Source organism: Rhinoderma darwinii, chromosome 5 (genome assembly GCF_050947455.1).
Source record: "Rhinoderma darwinii isolate aRhiDar2 chromosome 5, aRhiDar2.hap1, whole genome shotgun sequence".
In the NCBI taxonomy this organism is placed as follows: Eukaryota; Metazoa; Chordata; class Amphibia; order Anura; family Rhinodermatidae; genus Rhinoderma; species Rhinoderma darwinii.
This window is the reverse complement of record NC_134691.1, coordinates 76,803,395-76,828,513: the sequence shown is the minus strand read 5'-3', so window position 1 is coordinate 76,828,513 and position 25,119 is coordinate 76,803,395. Positions and strand designations below refer to the sequence as shown.

The following is a 25,119-nucleotide window of genomic DNA, read 5'->3' as shown; positions in this document are numbered from 1 at the left end:
TCACGCAGCCGCGCATCATACACTGATGACACACGCAGCTGTTAAGTGCCCTTTGCGCACGCAAAACGCCACGTTTTTTGCGTGCGCAAAACGCACACGCTCGTGTAAATCAGGCCTAAAGCTTCACTTTCCAAATGCCTCTGATTTTTGTACTGTCAACCCTTTTTGGTCCAGTTAAACCAACAGGTGCTAGAAGTAATGTCCTAGTATGCAGATGAATACTTTTTTCCCTTTAACCCCTTAAGGACCAAGCCGAATATGGCCTTGAGGACCAGAACAATTTTTTTTATTTTTTCTCTTTGCCTCATGGCAGTCATCTGTATAATGCATTGTTTTGTGCGGGACAAGTTGTACTTTATGGAGGTGACATTTTTTATACATATACGGATGTAGCCATCTTTATCTGGACTCTGATAACTTGCTGCAGCGTGATGACACACAACAAAAGCCATTGAAAAGTGATAGAAAAAGTCAAGATAAAGGATCTTGCCACTGTGTATTTAATGCGTTCAAAGTCAAGATAAAGACGGCTACATCTGTACATTAGCGGTGTAATATTATTATTTTTTCAAAAAATGCAGAAAAAAAAGTTCCACTCCAGTTTTTACTTTTTTTATTTTTACAGCATACAACAATCATCATAAAAATGCAATAAATGTGTTGTGCAATTTGTTGCGGTTGTGATGATACCAAATATGTGTAAATTATTTCTTTTTTGGGCCATATATATATATTAACATTTATTTATTGTAAAAAATTTGTATTTGTGTTTATTTTATTTTTAAAGATGTTTTTGATTTAACATTACTTATTTTTAAATTATGTTATTATTATTTATTTTAAATTATTGTAACTTTTTTTTACCCCCAAAGAGAATAAGGCTCAAGACATGGGGTTCATTAAGGGGTTAATCAGATGGCAGTGATTATGACTGGATTAGTATTTTGGAAGTGTCAGTGGTGAGTTCGGGACAAATGCATGAGATGTTTTTCAGGTGAAGGACAAGGGATTTGGCAGTGAACTGAAAAAGAGCAAGATATACAACTCCAAGGTTTACTTAGGAAGGACAATGATGCCCATGGTTGGATGGTGTCACTGTGCCGCTATGAATTGATGAGTTCCTGCCGATGGCTAGGAAGAGTTGAGCTATTGTTCACTGATTGCAGCACTCTCCACTCTCTGAGCATGTCGATAATAGAGAACTGCCAGAGAATGCTGGTCAGTGTAGTGTATGTCATCAGAGATTGCCTAGCAAGTATATTAGAAGAGATGAATGCAGTTGACTATTCAGGCAGTTGCGTAACTACCGCGGTAGCAGCCGTAGCGGCCGCTACGGGGCTCGCGGCTTGAGGGGGCCCTGTGCCAGTAGTCAACACCAGCGCCGTCATCAGGGCATTACTAGGGGTACAGCTGTCAGGGGCTTGGACCAAATCGAACTGAAAGGGGGCCTGCCAGCAGCTGCTACTGCCGACTGCCACCGCTCATTACAGCCTCTTCGCCCACCCAGCTTGCCTTTGGCCTGTTCTTTTCACCAAAGTAAAGTCTGTGGCCGCTGGGGTTGGGGGCGCTGCCCCCCATTGTAGATCCTCCCACTCGTCATGGGGGATCTGCCTCCAGCTCCACCCAGCTGAGTTTACAGACCGCCCCGTCCACACCCTTGTCCTCCGCCTTGTCCACCCCTCTTCTACTGACCTCCACCTCCACTTCAATGTAATAGCTTAGCTGCGTGACGAGAGGAGGAGGAGTCAAGTAATAACGCGGCGGCGGGCGCTCTCTGATCCTCGCCATATACTGACTGACCTAGAGGACTGGACCTGGCTGGAAGACCTGGATTTGTAGCTGGGAGCCAGGACAACGAGTGACCGTGGGACAACGTGGAGTGGGAGACAGCAGCTCTTCTGACACAGGTAAAGTGTCTAAAAGTGCTGAATTTGTATTAAGCACTGTTCACACAAAGTATTGTGCAGGCAGAAAATCCCTGCCTCAAAATCCTTCAGGAATTTTGTGGCAGATTTTGACCTACCTGTACTTTGCCACGTTTTTGTAGCGTTTTTCGCCCGCTGCCATTGAGGACTTTGGGCAAAAAACGCAGTGAACAACACTTTTTATGCCTCCCATTGATTTTGATGGGAGGTCAGAGGCGGAATCACAGCAAGAAAGAACATCCCACTTTTTTTTCCCATGAACGGTTAAAAACCGCACGGAAAAAAAAACACCTCCACCTCCCATTGAAATCAGACGTGATTTTGGCGCTGTTTTCGATGCGGCTTCCGCATGAAAATCAGTGCCAAAAAACGGTGTGAATTGAGCCTTATTATTAGGGTAGAAACACACTAGGCGTGAACACTGCGGATTTTACGTAACTAATTTCATAGTGGAAAATCTGCAGCGTAGTACAGTAGCAGCCGCGTGGATGAGCAAATGTCATCAACACACAGCAGAAAAAATCTGCCCAAAAAAAAAGTCAGAAATTGAACTGCGGTATTTTTTTTTAAGCCGCAGCATCTCCATTCATGCTGCGGAATCATTGCTCCTCTGTTTTGGGTTTCCCCCATTGAATTCAAAGGAGAAGTAAAACCCGCAGCAAAGTGCTATGTGTTGCGACTTTTATACTTACTCCGGCCTTAGTCTAGGTGATGTGTCCCTTTCTTCTGAGCGGAGCCCAGTCTCCTGGGATGACGCTGTCGTCCATGTGACCGCTGCAGCCTTTGATTTTCTGCAGCAGTCACATGGGATGAAACGTCATGACAGCAGGATCCCTACAGGATGTCCGCAGCGGACGCGCCGTCCGAAAAACTGCACCACTATTTGGTGCGGTTTTGCTGGGGGAATTCCCTGCGGCTACCAGGGCGGATACGCTGTGTAGTTTTATGCAGCGTATCCGCCTAGTGTAAAACGATGGACAACCCAACGGATACCCGACAAAACCCATTAAAGTCAACGAGTATTGTTTGTGGCCGGTGTTATCCGTTGTGCAACGGAAACAGCGCTTATTTTTCCGTTGTTATGCTCCTCTGACGGAGCAGAATAACAGAAAGCTGAACGCAGGTGTGAACCCATACATGTTGGCCATTTTGAGTGAAATAAAACTTCATATGCAGGAGGAACTTGTACAGAGCGGCAGTCAAGCATGTGCCATTCAATGTCTACAAGAATGGCGGACACAGCCAAGTACACTGTACTCAGCTGTTTCCGTCATTCCCATACTCTTTGAATGAAGTGGCACGGTGCACACTTGACCGCCGCTCAATTCAATGTCCTCTTCACTGCAGGGGTTGGGCCCAGACAATTTGGCTGTATGGGGCCCTGAAATTCCTGATGGCAGCCCTGGCCGACATGCCCCCTCCATATGTCCGGTGGCGCCGTTAGCAGCCGTTATGACTGCTACAGCTGTAGCGATTCTACTACGGGGCCCGCGCCGCCGAGCCTCTCACATTTATGGGCCGGGCGACACGGACCCCCTCATGCCCGCGGGCGTTGCTAGCACCAGAGGGGCTAGACACAGCCACCCCCTCTTGCAGTAATTGTACATGCGTCTATAGCACAAATACATGAACTAGCGCCTTACAATGACGCTGATTGGCAAAGCCAAATTACGACGCTTTCGTGCTTGAAAGGCGCTGATTGACGGGGCAAGTCATTCTGCCCTGCCAATCAGCGCCTTTGAATGTATACAGGGGGGTCTATATGTTGGGATGTGTGGCACTATCTACAAGGGGGGTCTATAGGTGGAGATGTGGGCCACTGTATACAGGGGGGTCTATAAGTTGGGATGTGGGGCACTATCTACTGGGGGGTCTATATGTGGGGATGTGGGGCACTATATACAGGTGGGGCTATATGTGGAGATGTGGGGCACTATCTACAGGGGGGGTCTATATGTGGGGATGTGGGGCACTATATACAGGGGGTCTATATATGTGGATGTGGGCCACTATATACAGGGGGGTCTATATGTGGGGCACTATCTACAGAAGGATCTATATGTGGGGATGTGGGGCACTATATACAAGGGGAGCTATATGTGGGACACTATATACAGGGGTGGGCTATATGTAGAGCACTATCTATAGGGGAGTTATTTATAGGGCACTATCTATAGGGGTGGGCTATATATGGGACACTATATACAGGGGTGGGTTACCTGTGGGGCACGAGCTACAGGGGGGCTATAGGTAGGGCACTGTCTACAGGGGTGGGCTATATGTGAGGCACTATCTACCGAGGTGGGCTATATGTGGAGCACTATCTATAGGGGAAGCTATTTGTAGGGTAGCACAGTGGCTCAGTGGTTAGCACTATTGCCTTGCAGCTCTGGAGTCCATATGTGGGCACTATCTACAGAGAGCTGTATGTGGGGCACTATCTACAGGGGCTTCTATGTAGGGCACTATCTACAGAGGCTCTATGGGGGTGACTATCTACAGGGGGTATGTTGGCACTATCTACAGGGGGCATGGTGTGTGTGGGACACAGTGTATGGTACTATTATAATCAAGGACACAGCGTATGGCGCTATTATAATTAGAGGTACAGTATATGGTACTATTATAATAAGGGACACAGTGTATGGCACTATTATAATTAGAGGTGCAGTGTATGGTGATTTATTATATTTAGAGGTGTTGAGAATTTTAACTTCGTTTATAGGTGCAGACATTTTTTAAAAGTGAGAAGTGAAGAAATGTGAGCGGAAAACTGCAGAAATCTAAGCATGGCCGGAAGAAATCCATCATAGAGGTCTGGACCGGAGGGAGAAGAAAATAACTAGAATCTGAGACGTCACAGGTGAGTCGCTTAATGTAAATGTTTATTCTGCCTCTAATCAGCACTGTAGTCGCTGTATGATCTGCAGCGAGATGATGGGTGGTATGATTTTTTTTTTGTGATACAGCATCTCCCAGCATATCCTTACTATTGACCTAACCGAAAAATACAGCATGGATCTAATAGCCCAAACATGTGATTCAATAATTAGTATATGTGAACTATGTGAGCTGATCCTAGGGTGTATACCCAAAAAGCATCAAGAATGAATATATATAACCTAGAAAAGACAGATGCTAAGAAGACAAGGGAATATGCAAAAATAGATAAGTACTTTATTGAGTTGCATCATAAAAGACAATAGATAAAATGAGGAATCCATAAACCAGCAGACAAAATGGACAATAAGCCATGTGTCTAACATATAAACAAAGAGTACAAAATTGTACCAATGACACTCCTTCCAAAAAGTTTTGATATAGACTGAAATGAAGAGACTATATATGCATATAATGATGTGCTACATAAGCACAAAGAATACAAATAGTAGTGAAACATGCTTTAAGTCCATATGAACGTGGAGGAAAGCAATTATACACAAGAATACTGAGGCATATCAAAGGGATATATCATACCCATGATGGATGCAGGTAGAAACACAGCGAACGTCCGCCCCAATCCGCGTTTCGGCGCTAATGCCTTCGTCTGGGGATGGCGTTGAACAATGAACTCACCATCTTTAAATGGGGACTGGCCAATTACAATAACATGCGTCAGGTGAAAAATATTCCATTCTAAATATGTTTACCACACTGTATAGTTACCGGTCGCGTCGCCCGGGAGAATAGGATGGCCGCACCACCGGAAGCGTCGGTCACGAGGGGCCGGAGCCGGATACACGTCACCGCGTCAACAGACACGGTCACGTGAGTCCAGAGTCCGACACGTCATGAACGACGAAACGGAGGCCGGTCACCACGCACCAATCACAAAGCGACACAGTGAGCAGAGAACACAAGATCGCAGTTAAGGTAAATTTGCCCAAAGGTAGTTTACAATACATGTGTGCAATACAGCATTGATAACCTTAATGTCGATAAAGAAAATCCATATCAAAATGTAGTAACCATCAGAACTACATAATGCATTTGCAAGGTAAATAAGTACAAAACCAAAGAATTAATGCAGTGAAAAAAATATATCAATAAAGAAAAAGGGGGGGGGGGGGTGCCAAAAATAAGAAACAAAAAACACAGCACAAGATCAGTGTATGAACACTATATTATATACAGTGATAATATAATAATAATTATCGTGCTAAATATATAAACGTGAATAAATATGAATATTGATGCTAAAAAATATATCAAAGTAATAAAAATGAGCATAAATAGTGTACAGAATTATAATATAAATAGTGTATGTATTACATATAAGTGCATAAAATATCATACAATTTTGCCTGATTATCCTGGTAGGGCACTGCGCAGTGCACGTAATCTGCGTGATGCCATAGTGCATGGTTACCTGACACCGGTTAAACCCGGTAAAGTATTCGCCACAACGGGCCCTAAATGGGGCTGTAGATCGTGCGGGGATTTATTAAGTTGTCCTAACATCGAGCGCTCTGAGTATTTTGTTGACTCTAGTGGCCATAATAACTTCAAAATGTGTTGGCTGATTACCTGCAACACTAAAGGTGTCATTTACTATGCCACATGCCCATGCTCTAAAATTTACATAGGCATGACTATCCGTGAGTTGCGGGTCCGTGTGAGAGAACATGTTAGGGATATAGAGAACGCTAAAATGGTAGAAGATGTGGAACACTTAAAAACCATTCCTAAACATTTTCGACTCCACCACGCTTGTAATTCGAGATCGTTGAAGGTAAAGGTATTGATCACATCAATGATCTAAAAAAAACTTCTCCTACAGAGAGAATGCAAGTGGATATGCAAGTGGATATGGAGGCTTCAAACTGTACATCCTAAAGACCTCAATGAGACCACTGGGTTCTCCTCATTTCTCTGATTGCCAGCTCATTTTAGAGGTGTTGGGTATATTTTATTGTTTCTTATCTTTTGTTTTTGATTTTAACTCAATATATATTTCTTTTCATATAGACTAGATTTATATTGCATAATCCCATTGTCACATTTGGAGTTTCCATCTTCTTTATTTGGGGTTCCTAAATAATTCTGCGCCAATGGGCTTTTCCATGTTTGTCAATCAATATTGTTGAAATCCATGCAACTCTTGAAGAATCTTTTGGTGATAAGAGAACCAATGCTTGATATATGCTTATATTCATACATTGATATATGTTTTGTTGGAAAATTGTATGATTTTTTATGCACTTATATGTAATACATACACTATTTATATTATAATTCTGTACACTATTTATGCTCATTTTTATTACTTTAATATATTTTTTAGTATCAATATTCATATTTATTCACATTTATATATATTTAGCACAAATATTATTATATTATAAATAGAAGAGTTTTTTTAAAGAAAATCCTCAGCACATCCACATTTAGAAAAATATAAAAAGAGCTTTATTTCGGCATAGAATAAAAGTCCATCAAACACAGGTGGGACGTGTTACTCCTATTAGCAGTAACACGTCCCACCTCTGTCCGATGCACTTTTATTCTATGACGAAATAAAGCTCTTTTTATATTTTTTTCTAAATGTGGATGTGCTGAGGATTTTCTTTAAAAAACTCTTCTATTTATTGGATCCTTGCCTGCCTGCAAGCCCCCTCTTCCGACTGCACTCCAACTGAGGAACTACAGATCCCATGACAACCTATTGGGTGAGCACACCTGCAGCTTCCATTGCTGCCATTTGTTTTTGTTGTTATTATTATATTATCGCTGGATATAATATAGTGTTCATATACTGTGATCTTGTGCTGTGTTTTTTGTTTTTTATTTTTGGCACCCCCCTTTTTTTCTTTATTGATATATTTTTTTCACTGCATCAATTATTTGGTTTTGTGCTTATTTTCCTTGCAAATGCATTATGTAGTTCTGATGGTTACTACACTTTGATATGGATTTTCTTTATCGACATTAAGGTTATCAATGCTGTATTGCACACATGTATTGTAAACTACTATTTGGCAAATTTACCTTAACTGCGATCTTGTGTTCTCTGCTCACTGTGTCGCTTTGTGATTGGTGCGTGGTGACCGGCCTCCGTTTCGTCGCTCATGACGTGTCGGACTCTGGACTCACGTGACCGTGTCTGTTGACGCGGTGACGTGTATCCGGCTCCGGCCCCTCGTGACCGACGCGTCCGGTGGTGCGGCCATCTTACTCTCCAGGGTGACGCGACCGGTAACTATACAGTGAGGTAAACATATTTAGAATGGAATATTTTTCACCTGACGCATGTTTTTGTAATTGGCCAGTCCCCATTTAAAGATGGTGAGTTCATTGTTCAACGCCACCCCCAGACGAAGGCATTAACGCCGAAACGTGCATTGGGGCGGACGTTCGCTGTGTTTCTTCCTGCATCCATCATGGGTATGATATATCCCTTTGATATGCCTCAGTATTCTTGTGTATAATTGCTTTCCTCCACGTTCATATGGACTTAATACATGTTTCACTACTATTTGTATTCTATGTGCTTATGTAGCACATCGTTATATGCATATATGGTCTCTTCATTTCAGTCTATATCAAAACTTTTTGGAAGGAGTGTCATTGGTACAATTTTGTACTCTTTGTTTATTTGTTAGACACACAGCTTATTGTCCTTTTTATCTGCTGGTTTATGGATTCCTCATTTTATCTATTGTCTTTTATCATGTAACTCAATAAAGTACTTTTCTATTTTTGCATATTCCCTTGTCTTCTTAGCATCTGTCTTTTCTAAGTTATATATATCCTTACTATTGTTTGGGCCATGCTGGGAGCTGTAGTTTTACGCCGTACAAACCTATATTGCAGGGGGTTTCACTAAATTGAGCTGTATTTGTTCTGGTGTTTTATATATGTACTGAGCTTTATTCTGGTGCTGTATATATGTATGAGCTTTGTTCTGGTGCTGTATATATGTACTCAGCTTGGTTCTGGGGATGTATATATGTACTGAGCTTTGTTCTGGTGCTGTATATATGTACTGATAATTTTTCTGGTATTGTATATATGTACTAAGCTTAACCACATTCAAAAAGAAGAGGCAGCACTCCAGTGGTATAAAAATCCCAAATTTATTCACCCAACATATAGGCAACGTTTCACCTTCCCATTGAAGGCATTTTCAAGCCGATCAATGGGAAGGTGAAACGTTGCCTGTATGTTGGGTGAATAAATTTTGGATTTTTATACCACTGGAGTGCTGCCTCTTCTTTTGGATTGTGGTTGTACTTGTTTAGGGTCTTACATCAACTTTCCCCTGAGGATAGCACCCACATTTCTTGCTACGGTGCAGCTCCTATATTTCATTTGTTCTTGTTTATGTACTAAGCTTGGTTCTACTGCTGTATTTATGTACTGAGTTTGGTTCTGGGGATGTATATATGTATGAGCTTGGTTCTGGTGCTGTATATATGTCAGAGCTTGGTTCTAGTGCTGTATTTATGTACTGAGCTCGATTCTGGTGCTGTATTTATGTATTGAGCTCGGTTCTGGTGCTGTATATATGTACTGAGCTCGGTTCTGGAGATGTATATATGTATTGAGCTTGGTTCTAGAGCCGTATATGTCAGAGCTTGGTTCTGGGGATGTAATTATATAGAATATATTTATAATAACAAAATTGCAGGGCAGATAGAATTGTTCTCAATTCATTGTATATTTCATGGGAACCTGTCTGGTAGTTTTAACCCCTTGAACCGCCACCATACGGTAATACATGACCTGACAATATTTCCAAATGTATGTTTTTTTCAGATGCAGCAAAATCTTTAAAATCCACTTTTAAAACGGCACACACTATATGCTAATTACTCATTAAAGGGTCATGGGGCGGTGCCGCTATCCTGAAGAGTCACATAGTCCTGCCTCCAAACCAAACTTTCCATGTTAGATTGACATCCCCCTGGCTGATACAACTTTCTCAGATGCGCCATTGCCTTATGGCACTTTACACAAGGGGGGGGGGCTGTGTGGCACTATACACATGGGGGGGCTGTGTGGCACTTTACACAAGGGGGAGCTTTGTGGCACTATACACAAGGGGGAGCTGTGTGGCACTATACACAAGGGGAGCTGTGTGGCACTGTAGACAAGGGGAAGCTGTGTTACTCTATACACATGGGGGAGCTGTGTGGCACTATATACAAGGGGCTGTGTGGCACTACTAAGGGGGGGGGCTGTGTGGCACTGTCTACTAGGGGGTCTGTATGGTACTATTTACAAGGGGGAGGGCTGTGGCGCTATCTACAGGGGTCTGTGTGTGGCACAATCTACAGGGGTCTCTGTGTGGCACTATCTACTAAGGGGGGCTGTGTGGCACTATATACAAGGGAGGGGGGCTGTGTGTCACTATATACAGTGGGAGCTCTATAGCGCTATATATAGGGGGCTTTATGGCGATATCTAAAGGGGGGGTGTATGGTACTATCTACAAGGGGGAGGTGGGGGCACTATCTACAAGTGGGGTGTGACACTGTATAGTCGGGGCTGTATAGCACTGTCTACAGGGGGGCTGTATGACACATTTTAAGGGGGCACTATCTATAAGGGGGGATGCTTGTGGCACCTGGGGGGCTCAGTCAAGAGTTTGCTATGGGGCCCAGTCTTTCCTATTTACACCAATGCATTCTGGGGATAGCTTGTTAATTAATTATGGAACATTCTCCCCAGTTGTGTAACTATAGGTAGCATTAGCACCTGGGCCCTTGAACCTGAGGGGGTACAAAGTCCCCTCTGGCACATAAATAGCAAATGGTTTGAGAGGGGGCCTTGTTACAGATTTTGCATTGGGGCCAAGTAGCTTTAAATGACGCCTCTGATGCTTCCTGTTCTATAGTGCCTTGCATAATTCTGTTATTATGTGAAATGTAACTTCAAGTCCAGGTTCACACGTAGCGTAAATATTGCGTATTTTCCGCAACAAATTTAATTGCGGAAAATCTGCAGCTTATTACAGTAGCAGCAAAGTGGATGAGATTTGAACAAACCTCATCTACACGCTGCGTAACAAAACGTTCATAGATTGACTTGCGGTGCAGTATTTTAATCTGCAGCATGTCAATTTTCTGCAGCGGAATCACTGGTTTGCTGTTGTGGCTTTTCCCCATTGAATTCAATGGGGATGTAAAACCTGCAACAAAAAGCAAATGTTGCGATTTTCTCCACGGAAAAGCTGCGATTCCGCCCTTTAAAAATCGCAACACAGAAAAAAAAGTCTAAATTTACTCAGATCTCTATGCTCCTGCGTCCAGCCCGGCCTCCAGGGATGGCGTTTCATGTGATCCCGTCTCATGTGACTGCGGCAGCCAATCAATACGTGCGGACCTTCTGGTAGAAAAACTGCACCACAATTTAGGCAGCGAATCCGCCTTGTGTGAACATACCCCAAATGTGGAATGTGGGCTACCATTGGACCAATCAGATTTTACAGATTACAAGCCAGAATGCCCTTATTTATATAAAACCTTCTTATGACCTCAAGTCCTGATAACTTAATGAATTAATTAATGCCTAATAAATATGTCTAAAGTTATGTGTCATTTGCAAATGGCTGTTCCTAAATGTCTGTAATTCCATATAGCTGCACAAAACAAGGGGCGCAGTGCTATAAGATAGTCCGGACCTGGGTGTATTTAGACGTTGTGGTTAAGATACAGTTAAAACCGCATTTAAAAAACACATCAAATTGCGGTGAATATGCATGCGGTTTTCCAATGCATTTTTTATGCTGTTTGAATCGCACCTCAACCGCGTCTGAGTACAACCTAAAAGTGGTCATATATGGGCATATGCCTTACCAATAATAATGGTATGTGAGACATCTGCAAATCCTTAACCCGTTAGTTACCGCCCCATAGTGTTTTTACAGCGGCGACTAACGGGCTTTATTCCAATGCAGTAGCCTTTTTACGGCGCTGCATCAGAACAAATAAATAGAGCAGGGAGCCGTTAAATCTCCCTGCTCTCAGTTACCAGAGGAGCGTCAGTATCGATCTCGATCATTTAACCCTTCAGATGCGGCACTCAATAGCGAGCACCGCATCTGAGTGGTTTTGGAGAGAGGGAGGAAGCTCCCTCTCTCACTCCACCGTCACCCTGCATGTGATCGCAGGGTGTCGGTGACTTCTATGGCAGCCGGGGGGCCTAATAAAGGCCCCCAGGTCTGCCCCAGTTAAAAAGTTACACATATATGGTATCTCCGCGTCTGTAACGACCCCAACTATAATGTTATTACATTATTTAACCCGCTCTGTGAAAATAAATAACAAAGGCAAAAATTGCTGTTTTCTGTGAATCCTGCCTTAAAAAATCTTGATAAAAAGGTATCAAAAAGTCGCATGTACTCCTAAATGGTACCAATAAAAACTACAAGTCATCTTGCAAAATAAAAGCCCTCACACAGCTGCATCGGCGGACACATAAAAAAGTTATGACTCTTCAAATATGCAAACACAAAAACAAATAATTTTGAATTTTTTTTTTTACTGTGTAAAAGTAGTAAAACATACAAAATCGATATAAACTTGGTGTCATTGCAATCGTAACAACACGCTAAATAAAGTTATTGTGTTATTTATACCACACGGTAAACTGTGTCAATTTAGGACGCAAAAAAGTGTGACGAAATTGGTGTTTTTTTCTATTACCCTCAAAAAAAATGTTAATAAAAGTTAATCGATAAATTATATGTACCCCAAAATGGTGCTATTAAAAAACACAACTTGTCCCGCAAAAAACAAGTCCTGATACAGCCGACGCAAAAATAAAATGTGATGGTGGAAAAACGTAAAAAAATTGCTTGGTCATTAAGGTTTAATATAGGCTGGTCATTAAAGGGTTAAACTGGTAAGTGTTGACGCAATCATGGCCAAAATATATTAGACTGAAGTTTTAGACGGGTATGTCAAACGATACCTGTAAATGTATCCAGATCCAAATCCATAAGTTATAGCGATATATCGGAGAGAAGTAAGAGACACAGAGACACTGCTTGTATACTCAACTATTATTCTCTAAAGTTTATTGACCCAAGCAATTACAATAATATCTTTGAAAAGGGGAGTAGGCTTGATTTCATCCAATCGTTTACAATGTGACGTTGACTCTGGTTCAGCCAATAGCATACAGTGAGGAGATGCTCGTACTGAGCCAATCACAGTCATGAAAGACTTTTTAAATGTAAAACTACGATTCCCATGAAACGCTATGTCATGCCAACTGATAACCAGCACTTGTGATTCGAACAAAACAATTTCTCAGGCTAGAATACAATCTTATCTTATAACCCATTCAGTTTCATGAATGACCTTTCTCGTAGAATTGCAACTTCAAGGTCAGCACACATTTCTTGTAACAGACTCAGATAAGGAACAGAGAGACACATAGCTGAGAAACAGACAATCCCAGCGTGAATATACTGTCTTAAAGCAACAGATGACCTCTTAATCACAAAATGGATTCTTTAGAATACAAGATGGATGCAAGATATAGAAGATGGAGTTTACACAAAATTGAATCACTTAAACACATTTTAATAACTTTCACAGTAAGGCTCTTCAGGAATCCACTCGTGAGAGTGTGGAAAGTTTTTATTTGTGAGACCTTCAGTGGGTTTTAAGATTTTATATAGGGTACTAGCTGAAGTCTGAGATGCAAGTTTGTAGAGAGTGCCCCATGGGAGAAAAACGCCTTATAAATTGGCAAGTCAAAACTTTTACAGTGATTCCCGTAAAAATATATTTACAACTGTACATGCAGACACTATATACAATTATAGTGAGCGGAAACTATGGATAAGAGGTGGAGATTAATAAAAATACATAAAATAATAATAATTTGTATATTTATTTATTCTGTTATTATAGCTTATATTCTAACACATTTTCATTTGTTTTTTTTCTTCATGGTGAAAGAAAACTGGCTCTCAGGCATCATCCTGACAAAAATCCTGACAATCCCCAAGCAGCTGAAACATTCAAGGAGATCAACAATGCTAATTCAATACTATCTGACATATCTAAGAGGAACATTTATGACAAGTATGGCTCCCTCGGATTGTACGTGGCAGAGCAGTTTGGAGAAGAAAATGTTAACACATATTTCATGCTGTCTAGTTGGTGGGCAAAGGTAAACACATCTAAAAGTGATTCTGGAAGAGAAGCTACAGTGAAAGAAATAAGTATTTGATCCCTTGCTGATTTTGTAAGTTTTCCCACTGTCAAAGACATGAACAGTCTAGAATTTTTAGGCTAGGTTAATTTTACCAGTGAGAGATAGATTATATTTAAAAAAAAACAGAAAATCACATTGTCAAAATTATATCTATTTATTTGCATTGTGCACAGAGAAATAAGTATTTGATCCCTTTGGCAAACAAGACTTAATACTGGGTGGCAAAACCCTTGTTGGCAAGCACAGCAGTCAGATGTTTTTTTGTAGTTGATGATGAGGTTTGCACACATGTTAGATGGAATTTTGGCCCACTCCTCTTTGCAGATCATCTGTAAATCATTAAGATTTCGAGGCTGTCGCTTGGCAACTCGGATCTTCAGCTCCCTCCATAAGTTTTCGATGGGATTAAGGTCTGGAGACTGGCTAGGTTACTCCATGACCTTAATGTGCTTCTTTTTGAGCCACTCCTTTGTTGCCTTGGCTGTATGTTTCGGGTCATTGTCGTGCTGGAAGACCCAGCCACGAGCCATTTTTAATGTCCTGGTGGAGGGAAGGAGGTTGTCACTCAGGATTTGACGGTACATGGCTCCATCCATTCTCCCATTGATGCTGTGAAGTAGTCCTGTGCCCTTGGCAGAGAAACACCCCCAAAACATAATGTTTCCACCTCCATGCTTGACAGTGGGGACAGTGTTTTTTGGGTCATAGGCAGCATTTCTCTTCCTCCAAACACGGCGAGTTGAGTTAATGCCAAAGAGCTCAATTTTAGTCTCATCTGACCACAGCACCTTCTCCCAATCACTCTCAGAATCATCCAGATGTTAATTTGCAAACTTCAGACGGGCCTGTACATGTGCCTTCTTGAGCAGAGGGACCTTGCAGGCACTGCTGGATTTTAATCCATTACGGCGTAATGTGTTACCAATGGTTTTCTTGGTGACTGTGGTCCCAGCTGCCTTGAGATCAGGGGCGTAGCTAAAGGCTCATGGGCCCCGATGCAAAAATTCTTACTGGGCCCCCCCCCCCGCAAACTTCTCATGGCCGACGGTCCGCAGCTTTCAGCTGCATCGCTGGGTCTCCTAAGTGACCCAACAATGCAGCACTAGCAGCCGGGGGCGTCACTAAGGCCTCATGCACACGACCGTAGTGTTTTTCTGGTCCGCAAATTCCAGGACCGTGTTCCGTGAAATGTCATCCGCAGTTCATCCGTATGTCCTCCGCAGTTCATCCGTATGTAATCCGCAAAATGCGGATGAAAAATAAAAAGCCTAGGTAAAACATGATGACGACAGAACTCATTCCCGGTCGTCGCCTAGCAACACTTCCGCAAATCCGCAAAACTGCGGATGACACACGGCGGTGTATCCGCAATTTCCACGGGCCCATTGACTTCTATTGGCATGTCCGCACCGCATTTGCGGCCCATAATAGGACATGTCCGTAGTTTCTGCGGCACGGATGTGCGGACATGCGGAGAGCCGTGAAAACACGGATAGTGTGTATGGGCCCATAGAAATGAATGGGTCCGCAATTTACCCGTGGATTTGCGGTTGAATTGCGGACGCAAAAACACGGTCGTGTGCATGAGGCCTAAGGGTATGTGCACACGAGCAGTGGCTTTTACGGCTGAAATGACAGACTGTTTTCAGAAGAAAACAGCTGCCTCGTTTCAGCCGTAAATGTTCCTCCTCGTATTATGCGAGGCGTCTGTGACGCCTGTAATCTTGAGCTGCTCTTCATTGAGTTCAATGAAGAACGGCTCAAATTACGTTGCAAAGAAGTGCCCTGCACTTCTTTGCCGAGGCAGTCAATTTACGCGTCATCGTTTGACAGCTGTCAAACGACGACGCGTAAATTACAGGTAGTCTGCACAATACGTCGGCAAACCCATTCAAATGAATGGGCAGATGTTTGCCGACGTATTGTAGCCCTATTTTCAGGCGTAAAACGAGGCATAATACGCCTCGTTTACTTCTGAAAATAGGTCGTGTGAACCCAGCCTAAGGCTGGGTTCACACACCCTATTTACGGACGTAATTCGGGCGTTTTAGCATTGAATTCGAAAATGCGGCTCAAAAGCGTTGTAAAACATCTGCCCATTCATTTGAATGAGTCTTACGATGTTCTGTGCCGACGGTCATTTTTTTTTACGCGCCGCTGTCAAAAGGCGGCGCGTAAAAAAGACGCCCGCATCAAAGAAGTGCCTGTCACTTCTTCAGACGTAAATGGAGCCGTTTTCCATGGACTCCATAGAAAAACAACTCCAATTACGTCCGTAATGGACGCAGCGAAAGACGCCTGCACTTGCCTTTACGGCTGAAATTACGGTGCTGTTTTCTCCTGAAAACAGCACCGTAATTTCAGCCGTAACAGACGCTGCCGTGTGAACATACCCTCAGGGCTTAAAATGTCAGGGGAAATAGCCCCAATACATATGTGTCCGCCCAAAAAAAAGTGTGTATATGAGACAGCATATCTATAGCACTACGACCCTATAAACTATGGATAGGATTAGATACAGTGGCTCAGCAGACAGTATCACACATGATAGGATTAGATACAGTGGCTCAGAAGACAGTATCACACATGATAGGATTAGATACAGTGGCTCAGCAGACAGTACCACACATGATAGGATTAGATACAGTGGCTCAGAAGGCAATATCACACATGATAGGATTAGATACAGTGGCTCAGCAGACAGTATCACACATGATCGGATTAGATATAGGGCCCAGCAGACAGTATCACACAAGATACGATTAGATACAGGGCCCAGCAGACAGTATCACACATGATTGGATTAGATACACAGCTCAGCAGACAGTATCGCACATGATTGGATTAGATACAGGGCCCAGCTCGCTGACATTGCGTCTCCAGCGCTGGACCCAGGACAGGTAAGAATAATAATTTTGCTGCTTTATGTGTTACTGATTATTTTTGTGTGTTTGTGTTTTTTTTACAGGTTCGGTTGTTGGACTTCGGATACGAGGACTTCAATGATGGCGTTTTTTTTATTCTCAATAAAATGGTTAATGAGGGTTGTGTTTTTTTATTTCAATAAAATATTTTTTCTATGTGCTTGTATCTTTTTAAACGTTATTATCACCGCCTTAGTAATGGCCGCTGGCTGATTGACAACCTCCATTACTAAGGCGAGGCTTAATATTAGCAGGTGCAGAGGCTACACTAACCCCCATTATTACCCCGGTACCCACTGCCACCAGGGGTACTGGGAAGAGCCGGGTACGAACCAGTACCCGTCCATCTGTAGTGACGGGCAGGCACTGGGGTGGCCGCAGGCTGGTATTGTTAGGTTGGGGAAGGCTAAAAACAGTGGCCCTTCCCACCCTTGTAATGCTGCCTGCTGCTGCTGTGTTGCATCTGGCTGGTTATGAAAATTGGGGGGGACCCCACATCGTTCTTTCCAATTATTTTTTTTTTAAATGACGTGGGGTCCCCCCCATTTTTCATAACCAGCCAGATACAATAAAGCAGCAGCAGCCTAGCATCACCAGGGTGGGAAGGGCCACTGTTTTGGCCTTTCCCCTCCTGATAGTACCAGCCTGCGGCCACCCCAGTGGCCGACCATCACTACAGATGGTCAGGTACTGGATCGTACCCGGCTCTTCCCAGCACCCCTGGTGGCGGTGGGTACCGGGGTAATAAAGGGGGTTAGTGTTCGCCTCTGCACCGGCTAACACTAAGCCCCGCCTTAGCAATGGATACTGTCAATCAGCCGGTGGCCATTACTAAGGCGGTAGTAATATAGTTTAAAAAAAAACACAAAGACATAGAATTTTTTTTTTATTGAAATAAAAAAAAACCCACACAGCCCTCATTAACCATTTTATTGATAATAAAAAAAAAGCCGTCATCGAAGTCGTCCTGGAATCCGCCGTAGTCCAACGACCGAACCTGTAAGAAAACACAAAAAATGATTAGTAACACGTGTTAGGCTTAGATACAGGGCCCATGTGTGATACTGTCTGTGGGACCCTGTATCTAAGCCTACCACAATGTAGGCTTAGATACAGGGTCCAGCAGACAGTAATCTTATACAGTATAAGATTACTGTGTGCTGGGGCCCTGTATCTAAACCTACAGTGTGGTAGGCTTAGAACAGGGCCCAGCAGACAGGATCACACATGGGCCATGTATCTAAGCCTACCATGTGATTGGCTTAGATACAGGGCCCAGCAGACAGGATCACGCATGGGCCATGTATCTAAGCCTACAGTGTGGTAGGCTTATATACAGGGCCCACCAGACAGGATCACACATGGGCCATGAATCTAAGCCTACCATGTGATTGGCTTAGATACAGGGCCCAGCAGACAGGATCACACATGGGCCATGTATCTAAGCCTACCATGTGATTGGCTTAGATACAGGGCCCAGCAGACAGGATCACACATGGGCCATGTATCTAAGCCTACCATGTGATTGGCTTAGATACAGGGCCCAGCAGACAGGATCACACAATCTGTGATCCTGTCTCATGGGCCCCCTAAGCCTGCTACATCGTAGGCTTAGGGGTTGTGCAGTCCCTAAACATTGATGGCCTATCCACAGGATAGGCCATCAATAGCTGATGTGTCGCCCGGGACCCGCAAATCAGCTGTTTTGAAGGGGCCGCAGCACTCGTACGAGAGCTGCTTCCCCTTCATTTCACTACTTGCTCACACTGTGAATCGCCGACACGGATTCACAGTGTGACCGGAATGAAGTGACAGGAATAAAGGGGAGCAGCTCTTGTACGAGTGCTGCGGCCCCTTCAAAACAGCTGATTGGCGGGTCCCGGGAGTCGGACCCCGCCAGTCAGGGTAACCTTACCTTCCTCTTCGGCCGCGGCGGTATTTCTGTCGTCTCGATGCTGTGCGCGGCGCATAGCGCTGTGACGTCATGCGCTGCGCACAGCGCTTGACGTCAGGACCACCGCTGCCACCCGGAACCAGGAAGGTAAGTAAAGTATGTTACTATAGTAACAGGGGCCCGCGGCCCGAGCTACTATAGTAACTTTTTATTGATGTGGTGCGGGGGGCCGTGGGCCCCCCTGGCTTCGGGGCCCGGTCGCAATTGCGACCGCTGCGACCCCTATAGCTACGCCAGTGCTTGAGATCATTAACAAGTTCCCCTCGTGTAGTTTTCGGCTGAGCTCTCACCTTCCTCAGGATCAAGGATACCCCACGAGGCGAGATTTTGCATGGAGCCCCAGATCGATGTCGATTAACAGTCATTTTGTATGTCTTCCATTTTCTTACTATTGCACCAACAGTTGTCTCCTTCTCACCCAGCGTCTTACTTATGGTTTTGTAGCCCATTCCAGCCTTGTGCAGGTCTATGATCTTGTCCCTGACATCCTTAGAAAGCTCTTTGGTCTTGCCCATGTTGTAGAGGTTAGAGTCAGACTGATTAATTGAGTCTGTGGACAGGAGTCTTTTATACAGGTGACCATTTAACTCCTTAACGCCGAAGGACGGATATATCCGTCCTCTGCGCTGCTAGTTCGCGCAGGAGGATGGATATATCCGTCCTGTGATGGCGCGGGTACTGCCACTGTACCCACTGCCACTGTACCCACTGTACCCACGCGATCAGCGGCAGGAGCACGGCTGTTATATACAGCCTGGCTCCTGCTGCAACTGCTATACTAGGTATACTAAGTATACCAAAGCATTATATATGCGATCGGCAGATCGCATAGTGAAGTCCCCTTGTGGGACTTTAAAAAAAAAAATGTCAATCAGTTAAATAAAGTTTGTGAAAAAAATAAATAATTACAGTCAAAATCAAATACAATTTTTTTGCCCAAAAAGTGGTTTTATTTAGTAAAAGTGTCAAAACAAATAACACATACACATATATGGTATCCCCGCGATCGTAAGAACTTGACCAATAAAATGAACACATTAATTAAACCCGCAGTATTAACGGCGTCCAAAAAAACCGCAAAAAACAACGGCAAAATTCTCTCTTTTCTCCCATTCCCCCCATAAAAAATAAAAATTAATCTATAAGTCCTATGTACCCCAAAATAGTACTAATTAAAACTACACATTGGCCCGCAAAAATCAAGCCCACATACGGCCACATCGACGGAAAAATAAAAAAATGATGGCTCTTGGAATGCGGCAATGCAAAAACAAGTAATTTTTTTCTAAAAGGCTTTTTATTGTGCAAACGTAGGAAAACATATAAAACCTTTACATATTTGGTATCCCCGTAATCGTGCCGACCCATAGAATAAAGTTAACATGTTATTTACGCTGCATAGTAAACGGCGTAAATTTATAACGTGAAAATTAATGCTAGAATAGTTGCTTATTTTAAATTCTCTCCTAAAATAAAGTTAATAAAAGTTAATCAATATATTGTAAGAATCTAAAAAGGGTACAATTAGAAAATACAACTCGTCCCGCAAAAAACAAGCCCTTATACGGCTATGTCGACGTAATTAAAAAAAAGTTAGGACTCCTGGAACGCGACAGTGAAAAAACAAAAAATAATCTTTGGTCATTAACGTGCAAAATGGCCCGGTCATTAAGGGGTTAAGACAGCTGTCTTTAATGCAGGCACCAAGTTGATTTGGAGCGTGTAACTGGTCTGGAGGAGGCTGAACTCTTAATGGTTGGTAGGGGATCAAATACTTATTTCTCTGTGCACAATGCAAATAAATATATATAATTTTGACTATGTGATTTTCTGTTTTTTTTAAAATATAATCTATCTCTCACTGGTAAAATTAACCTAGCCTAAAAATTCTAGACTGTTCATGACTTTGACAGTGGGCAAACTTACAAAATCAGCAAGGGGTCAAATACTTATTTCCTTCACTGTACATAACACCTCTAGTTTATACATGTCCACCTTTAGGGTATGTTCACACGTAGTCAACAAAAACGTCTGAAAATCCAGAGCTGTTTTCAAGGGAAAACAGACCCTGCTTTTCAGACGTTTTTGTTACCAACTCGCATTTTTCGCGGCGTTTTTCGCGCTGTTTTCGCGGCGTTTTTTACGTCCGTTTTTGGAGCTGTTTTCATTGGAGTCTATGAGAAAACAGCTCCAAAAACGTCTGAAAGAAGTGTCCTGCACTTCTTTTGACGAGGCTGTATTTTTACGAGTCGTCGTTTGACAGCTGTCAAACGACGACGCGTAAATAACAGGTCGTCTGCACAGTACGTCGGCAAACCCATTCAAATGAATGGGCAGATGTTTGCCGACGTATTGGAGCCGTATTTTCAGACGTAAAACGAGGCATAATACGCCTCGTATACGTCTGAAATTTGGCCGTGTGAACATACCCTTATTTAGTCTTTGAAAGCAGCCATACAAACTGTATGTTCATGTTGGAACTTTTGTTATCTAACGTAAAAATGAAGTAAAACATTTGTAATATTGGCATACCTACTGTCCACCATATTTTATATTTTCAAATCTATTTTTGTGTCATACCACACTTGATGCATGAGGCTGTGTTCAATAATGTTTACTTTGTTTGAATATCAGATACTAGAGAAACTTCAGTGGAAATGGATATTTATTTTTATTTTTTTATTTAATTGGGGGTCATGTCATACATCTTTTTAACATGCACTCTTTAAGACATTTCTATCCTGGAGAGTGCTGTCATATGACTGTGTTCTATTGTGTTTAATGCACATGGCCGTATTACAGTTCTGCACAATCTCCAAGTTTTACGGAGTCATAAGAGGAGACCTATAAACTTCTGTGGGGCCCTATTGTGCCTCCATATGCTCCGATTTCATACGGAGACATAGGGTAAGTCCACACAATATAAATGGTGTGGATTTTCCGCAATGCATTTCATTGCGGAATACCTGCAGCGTAATACAATAGCAGCATAAAAAAAAGCCGAAAAAACGTTCATAAATTGAACTATGTTACGGTTTTTCAATCTGCAGCATGTCTATTTATGTTGCGGAATCGCTGGTTTTCTGTTGTGAGTTTTTCCCATTGAATTCAATAAGGAGGTAAAACCCCCAACAAATAGCAGATGTTTGCGATTTTTGCGGTGGAAAAGCTGCAATTCTGCCGCAAAAATCGCAGCTCAGGAAAAAATAAGCCTAAACTTACCCAGATCTCTGTGCTCCTGTGCCCAGCCCATACTCCAGGGATGACGTTTTCATCTCATGTGGCTATTGTAGACAATCACAGGCTACAGCGTTCACATGAGATGAAACGTCATCCCAGAATGCTGGCTGCAGGACATCAGAGGGACGCATCGCCATGGCTATGGGTAAGGCTAAGTTCACATCTCGATTTGCGCACACGTTTGTGGTATACGACGACGTATACGTTTTAAAGTTACAAAAGTTACAAAAACGTATGCATTTGTAACATACGCATACTTATTTTGTAGTATACGTCGTATACGTTTTTATACGTTTGTGTCAGTTCTTAGTTATAAAAACTTATACTTTTTTTGTTCTTTAGTTAAATCAAACTTTGGAAAGTCAACATTTCCCACATATGGTCACAAAAACGTATACGTTTTACGTATGTAAACGTAGGGTTTAAGATTGCGTACGTCGTCCATTGACTTCAATACAAATAAAAACGTATATGTGTGGTATATGTTTGGGAAAAGTACTGAAAAGCGTAGTAGACTATGCTTTTCAGGACATGAAAAAAAAAAGGATAGAACGTAAGCACACAATACGTATGCACAAACTACACAATTAGGGCATCTGTCCTGACCATAGAAATCAATGTACACGCTGTGCTACACGTTTTGACACTGTTTTTTCATGTCAACACATGCACGTCAGTATTTACTTTTTTTAAATTATGTGCTGTTTTCTGCTGCGGACATTTTGGACAAAAACCTGCACCACAATTTGGAGCTGTGTTTCGGCCGAAATTCCCGGCAGCGTTCAGGGCGGATATGCTGTGTACTTTTACGCAGCGTATCCACCCTATGTGAACATACCCATACAGAGTTTATGTTGTGTTATGAACCATACGGGGCTACACAAAGTGGCTGCGTGAGGAGTAAGGCCCTGTTCACACAGAGTATTTTTACAAGTTATTTGGCGCAGAAACCGCTCCGCAAAACTCATCAAAAACCATCCAAATATGGCTCCCCTTGATTTTAATGGGAAGCAGAGGCGGTTTTCTCCCGTGAGCGGTAAAACCGCCTCGAGGGAGAAAGAAGGGACATGCCCTATCTTCGCGCGGGTACGCCTCTGACCTCCAATTGACATCAATGGGAGGCAGAGAAAGCGTATTTCACAGAGTTTTTTGCCCGTAGCACTCAATGGGCGCGAGCGAAAAATGCCTTGAAAATCGTGGCAAACGGTGTGCAGGAAGGTCAAAATCTGCCTCAAAATCCGAAACTGAATTTTGAGGCAGAATTTTCCTCCTGCAAAAAACTCTGTGTGAACTCAGCCTAAAGGGGTTTTCCAGCCACTAAAAATTGATGGCCTATCCTCAGGATAGCTGATGGATTTTGGTTCTGACGCCCGGAACCCCCGCCGATCAGCTGTTTTGAAGGGGCCACAGTGCTCGTACGAGTGCTGCTTCCCCTTCATTTCTTCTTGCTCACTGTGAATCATCGACATACATTTAGCAGCGATTCACTTGTATTGCAGCCTCCTTCTCCCATTCACTTCAATGGAATAAAAGGCAGCAATACCTGTGAATCGCCGCTAAATGCGTGTCGATGATTCACAGTGAGCAAGAAGAAATGAAGGGGAAGCAGCGCTCATACGAGCACTATGGCCACTTCAAAACAGCTCATCGGCAGGGGTCCCGGGATTCAGACTCGGAATCCATCAGCTGTTGATGGCCTATCCTGAGCATAGTATCAGTGTGAGAAAAAATAAAAAATATAACATATATATATTGAGGAAGTCAAAAAGCGCTACTTCATCGGGAGGGTGGTAAAGAAAATGAGTTGGGTATTAATAAAGTATTTATCGAGCTAACACGTAAGCGCTGGACTGGACCGTTCATCAGACCTTATACATAAAAAGCCACCGAAAGTGTGGTTTATAAACATAAAAAACGCCATTACGTGTTACCTCGATAAATAATTTATTAATACCCAACTAATTTTCTTTACCACCCTCCCGATAAAAGAGCGCTTTTTGACTTCCTCAATATACAGTAAAGGAAATAAGTATTTGACCCCTTGCTGATTTTGTACGTTTGCCCACTGTCAAAGACAAGAACAGTCTAGAATTTTTAGGCTAGGTTAATTTTACCAGTGAGAGATAGATTATATATATATATATATATATAAAAAAAAAAAAAGAAAATCACATTGTCAAAATTATATATATTTATTTGCATTGTGCACAGAGAAATAAGTATTTGATCCCCTACCAACCATTAAGAGTTCAGCCTCCTCCAGACCAGTTACACGCTCCAAATCAACTTGGTGCCTGCATTAAAGACAGCTGTCTTAAATGGTCACCTGTATAAAAGACTCCTGTCCACAGACTCAATTAATCAGTCTGACTCTAATCTCTACAACATGGGCAAGACCAAAGAGCTTTCTAAGGATGTCAGGGACAAGATCATAGACCTGCACAAGGCTGGAATGGGCTACAAAACCATAAGTAAGACGCTGGGTGAGAAGGAGACAACTGTTGGTGCAATAGTAAGAAAATGGAAGACATACAAAATGACTGTCAATCGACATCGATCTGGGGCTCCATGCAAAATCTCATCTCGTGGGGTATCCTTGATCCTGAGGAAGGTGAGAGCTCAGCCGAAAACTACACGGGGGGAACTTGTTAATGATCTCAAGGCAGCTGGGACCACAGTCACCAAGAAAACCATTGGTAACACATTACGCTATAATGGATTAAAATCCTGCAGTGCCCGCAAGGTCCCCCTGCTCAAGAAAGCACATGTACAGGCCCGTCTGAAGTTTGCAAATGAACATCTGGATGATTCTGAGAGTGATTGAGAGAAGGTGCTGTGGTCAGATGAGACTAAAATTGAGCTCTTTGGCATTAACTCAACTCGCCTTGTTTGGAGGAAGAGA

The 25,119-nt window shown here is 42.8% G+C and overlaps 1 protein-coding gene across 2 annotated transcripts in view; it reads left to right on the top strand.

The window, feature by feature from the left end:
• The window catches only part of DNAJC5B (DnaJ heat shock protein family (Hsp40) member C5 beta), a 111,307-nt gene that overhangs the window by 72,353 nt on the left and 13,835 nt on the right, over window positions 1-25,119 (top strand). For both annotated transcript variants that reach the window (XM_075828306.1, XM_075828308.1), the window contains one exon: window positions 13,841-14,054. In XM_075828306.1, coding sequence (XP_075684421.1) covers window positions 13,841-14,054 — 214 coding nt within the window. The remainder of the gene's footprint in view (window positions 1-13,840; window positions 14,055-25,119) is intronic.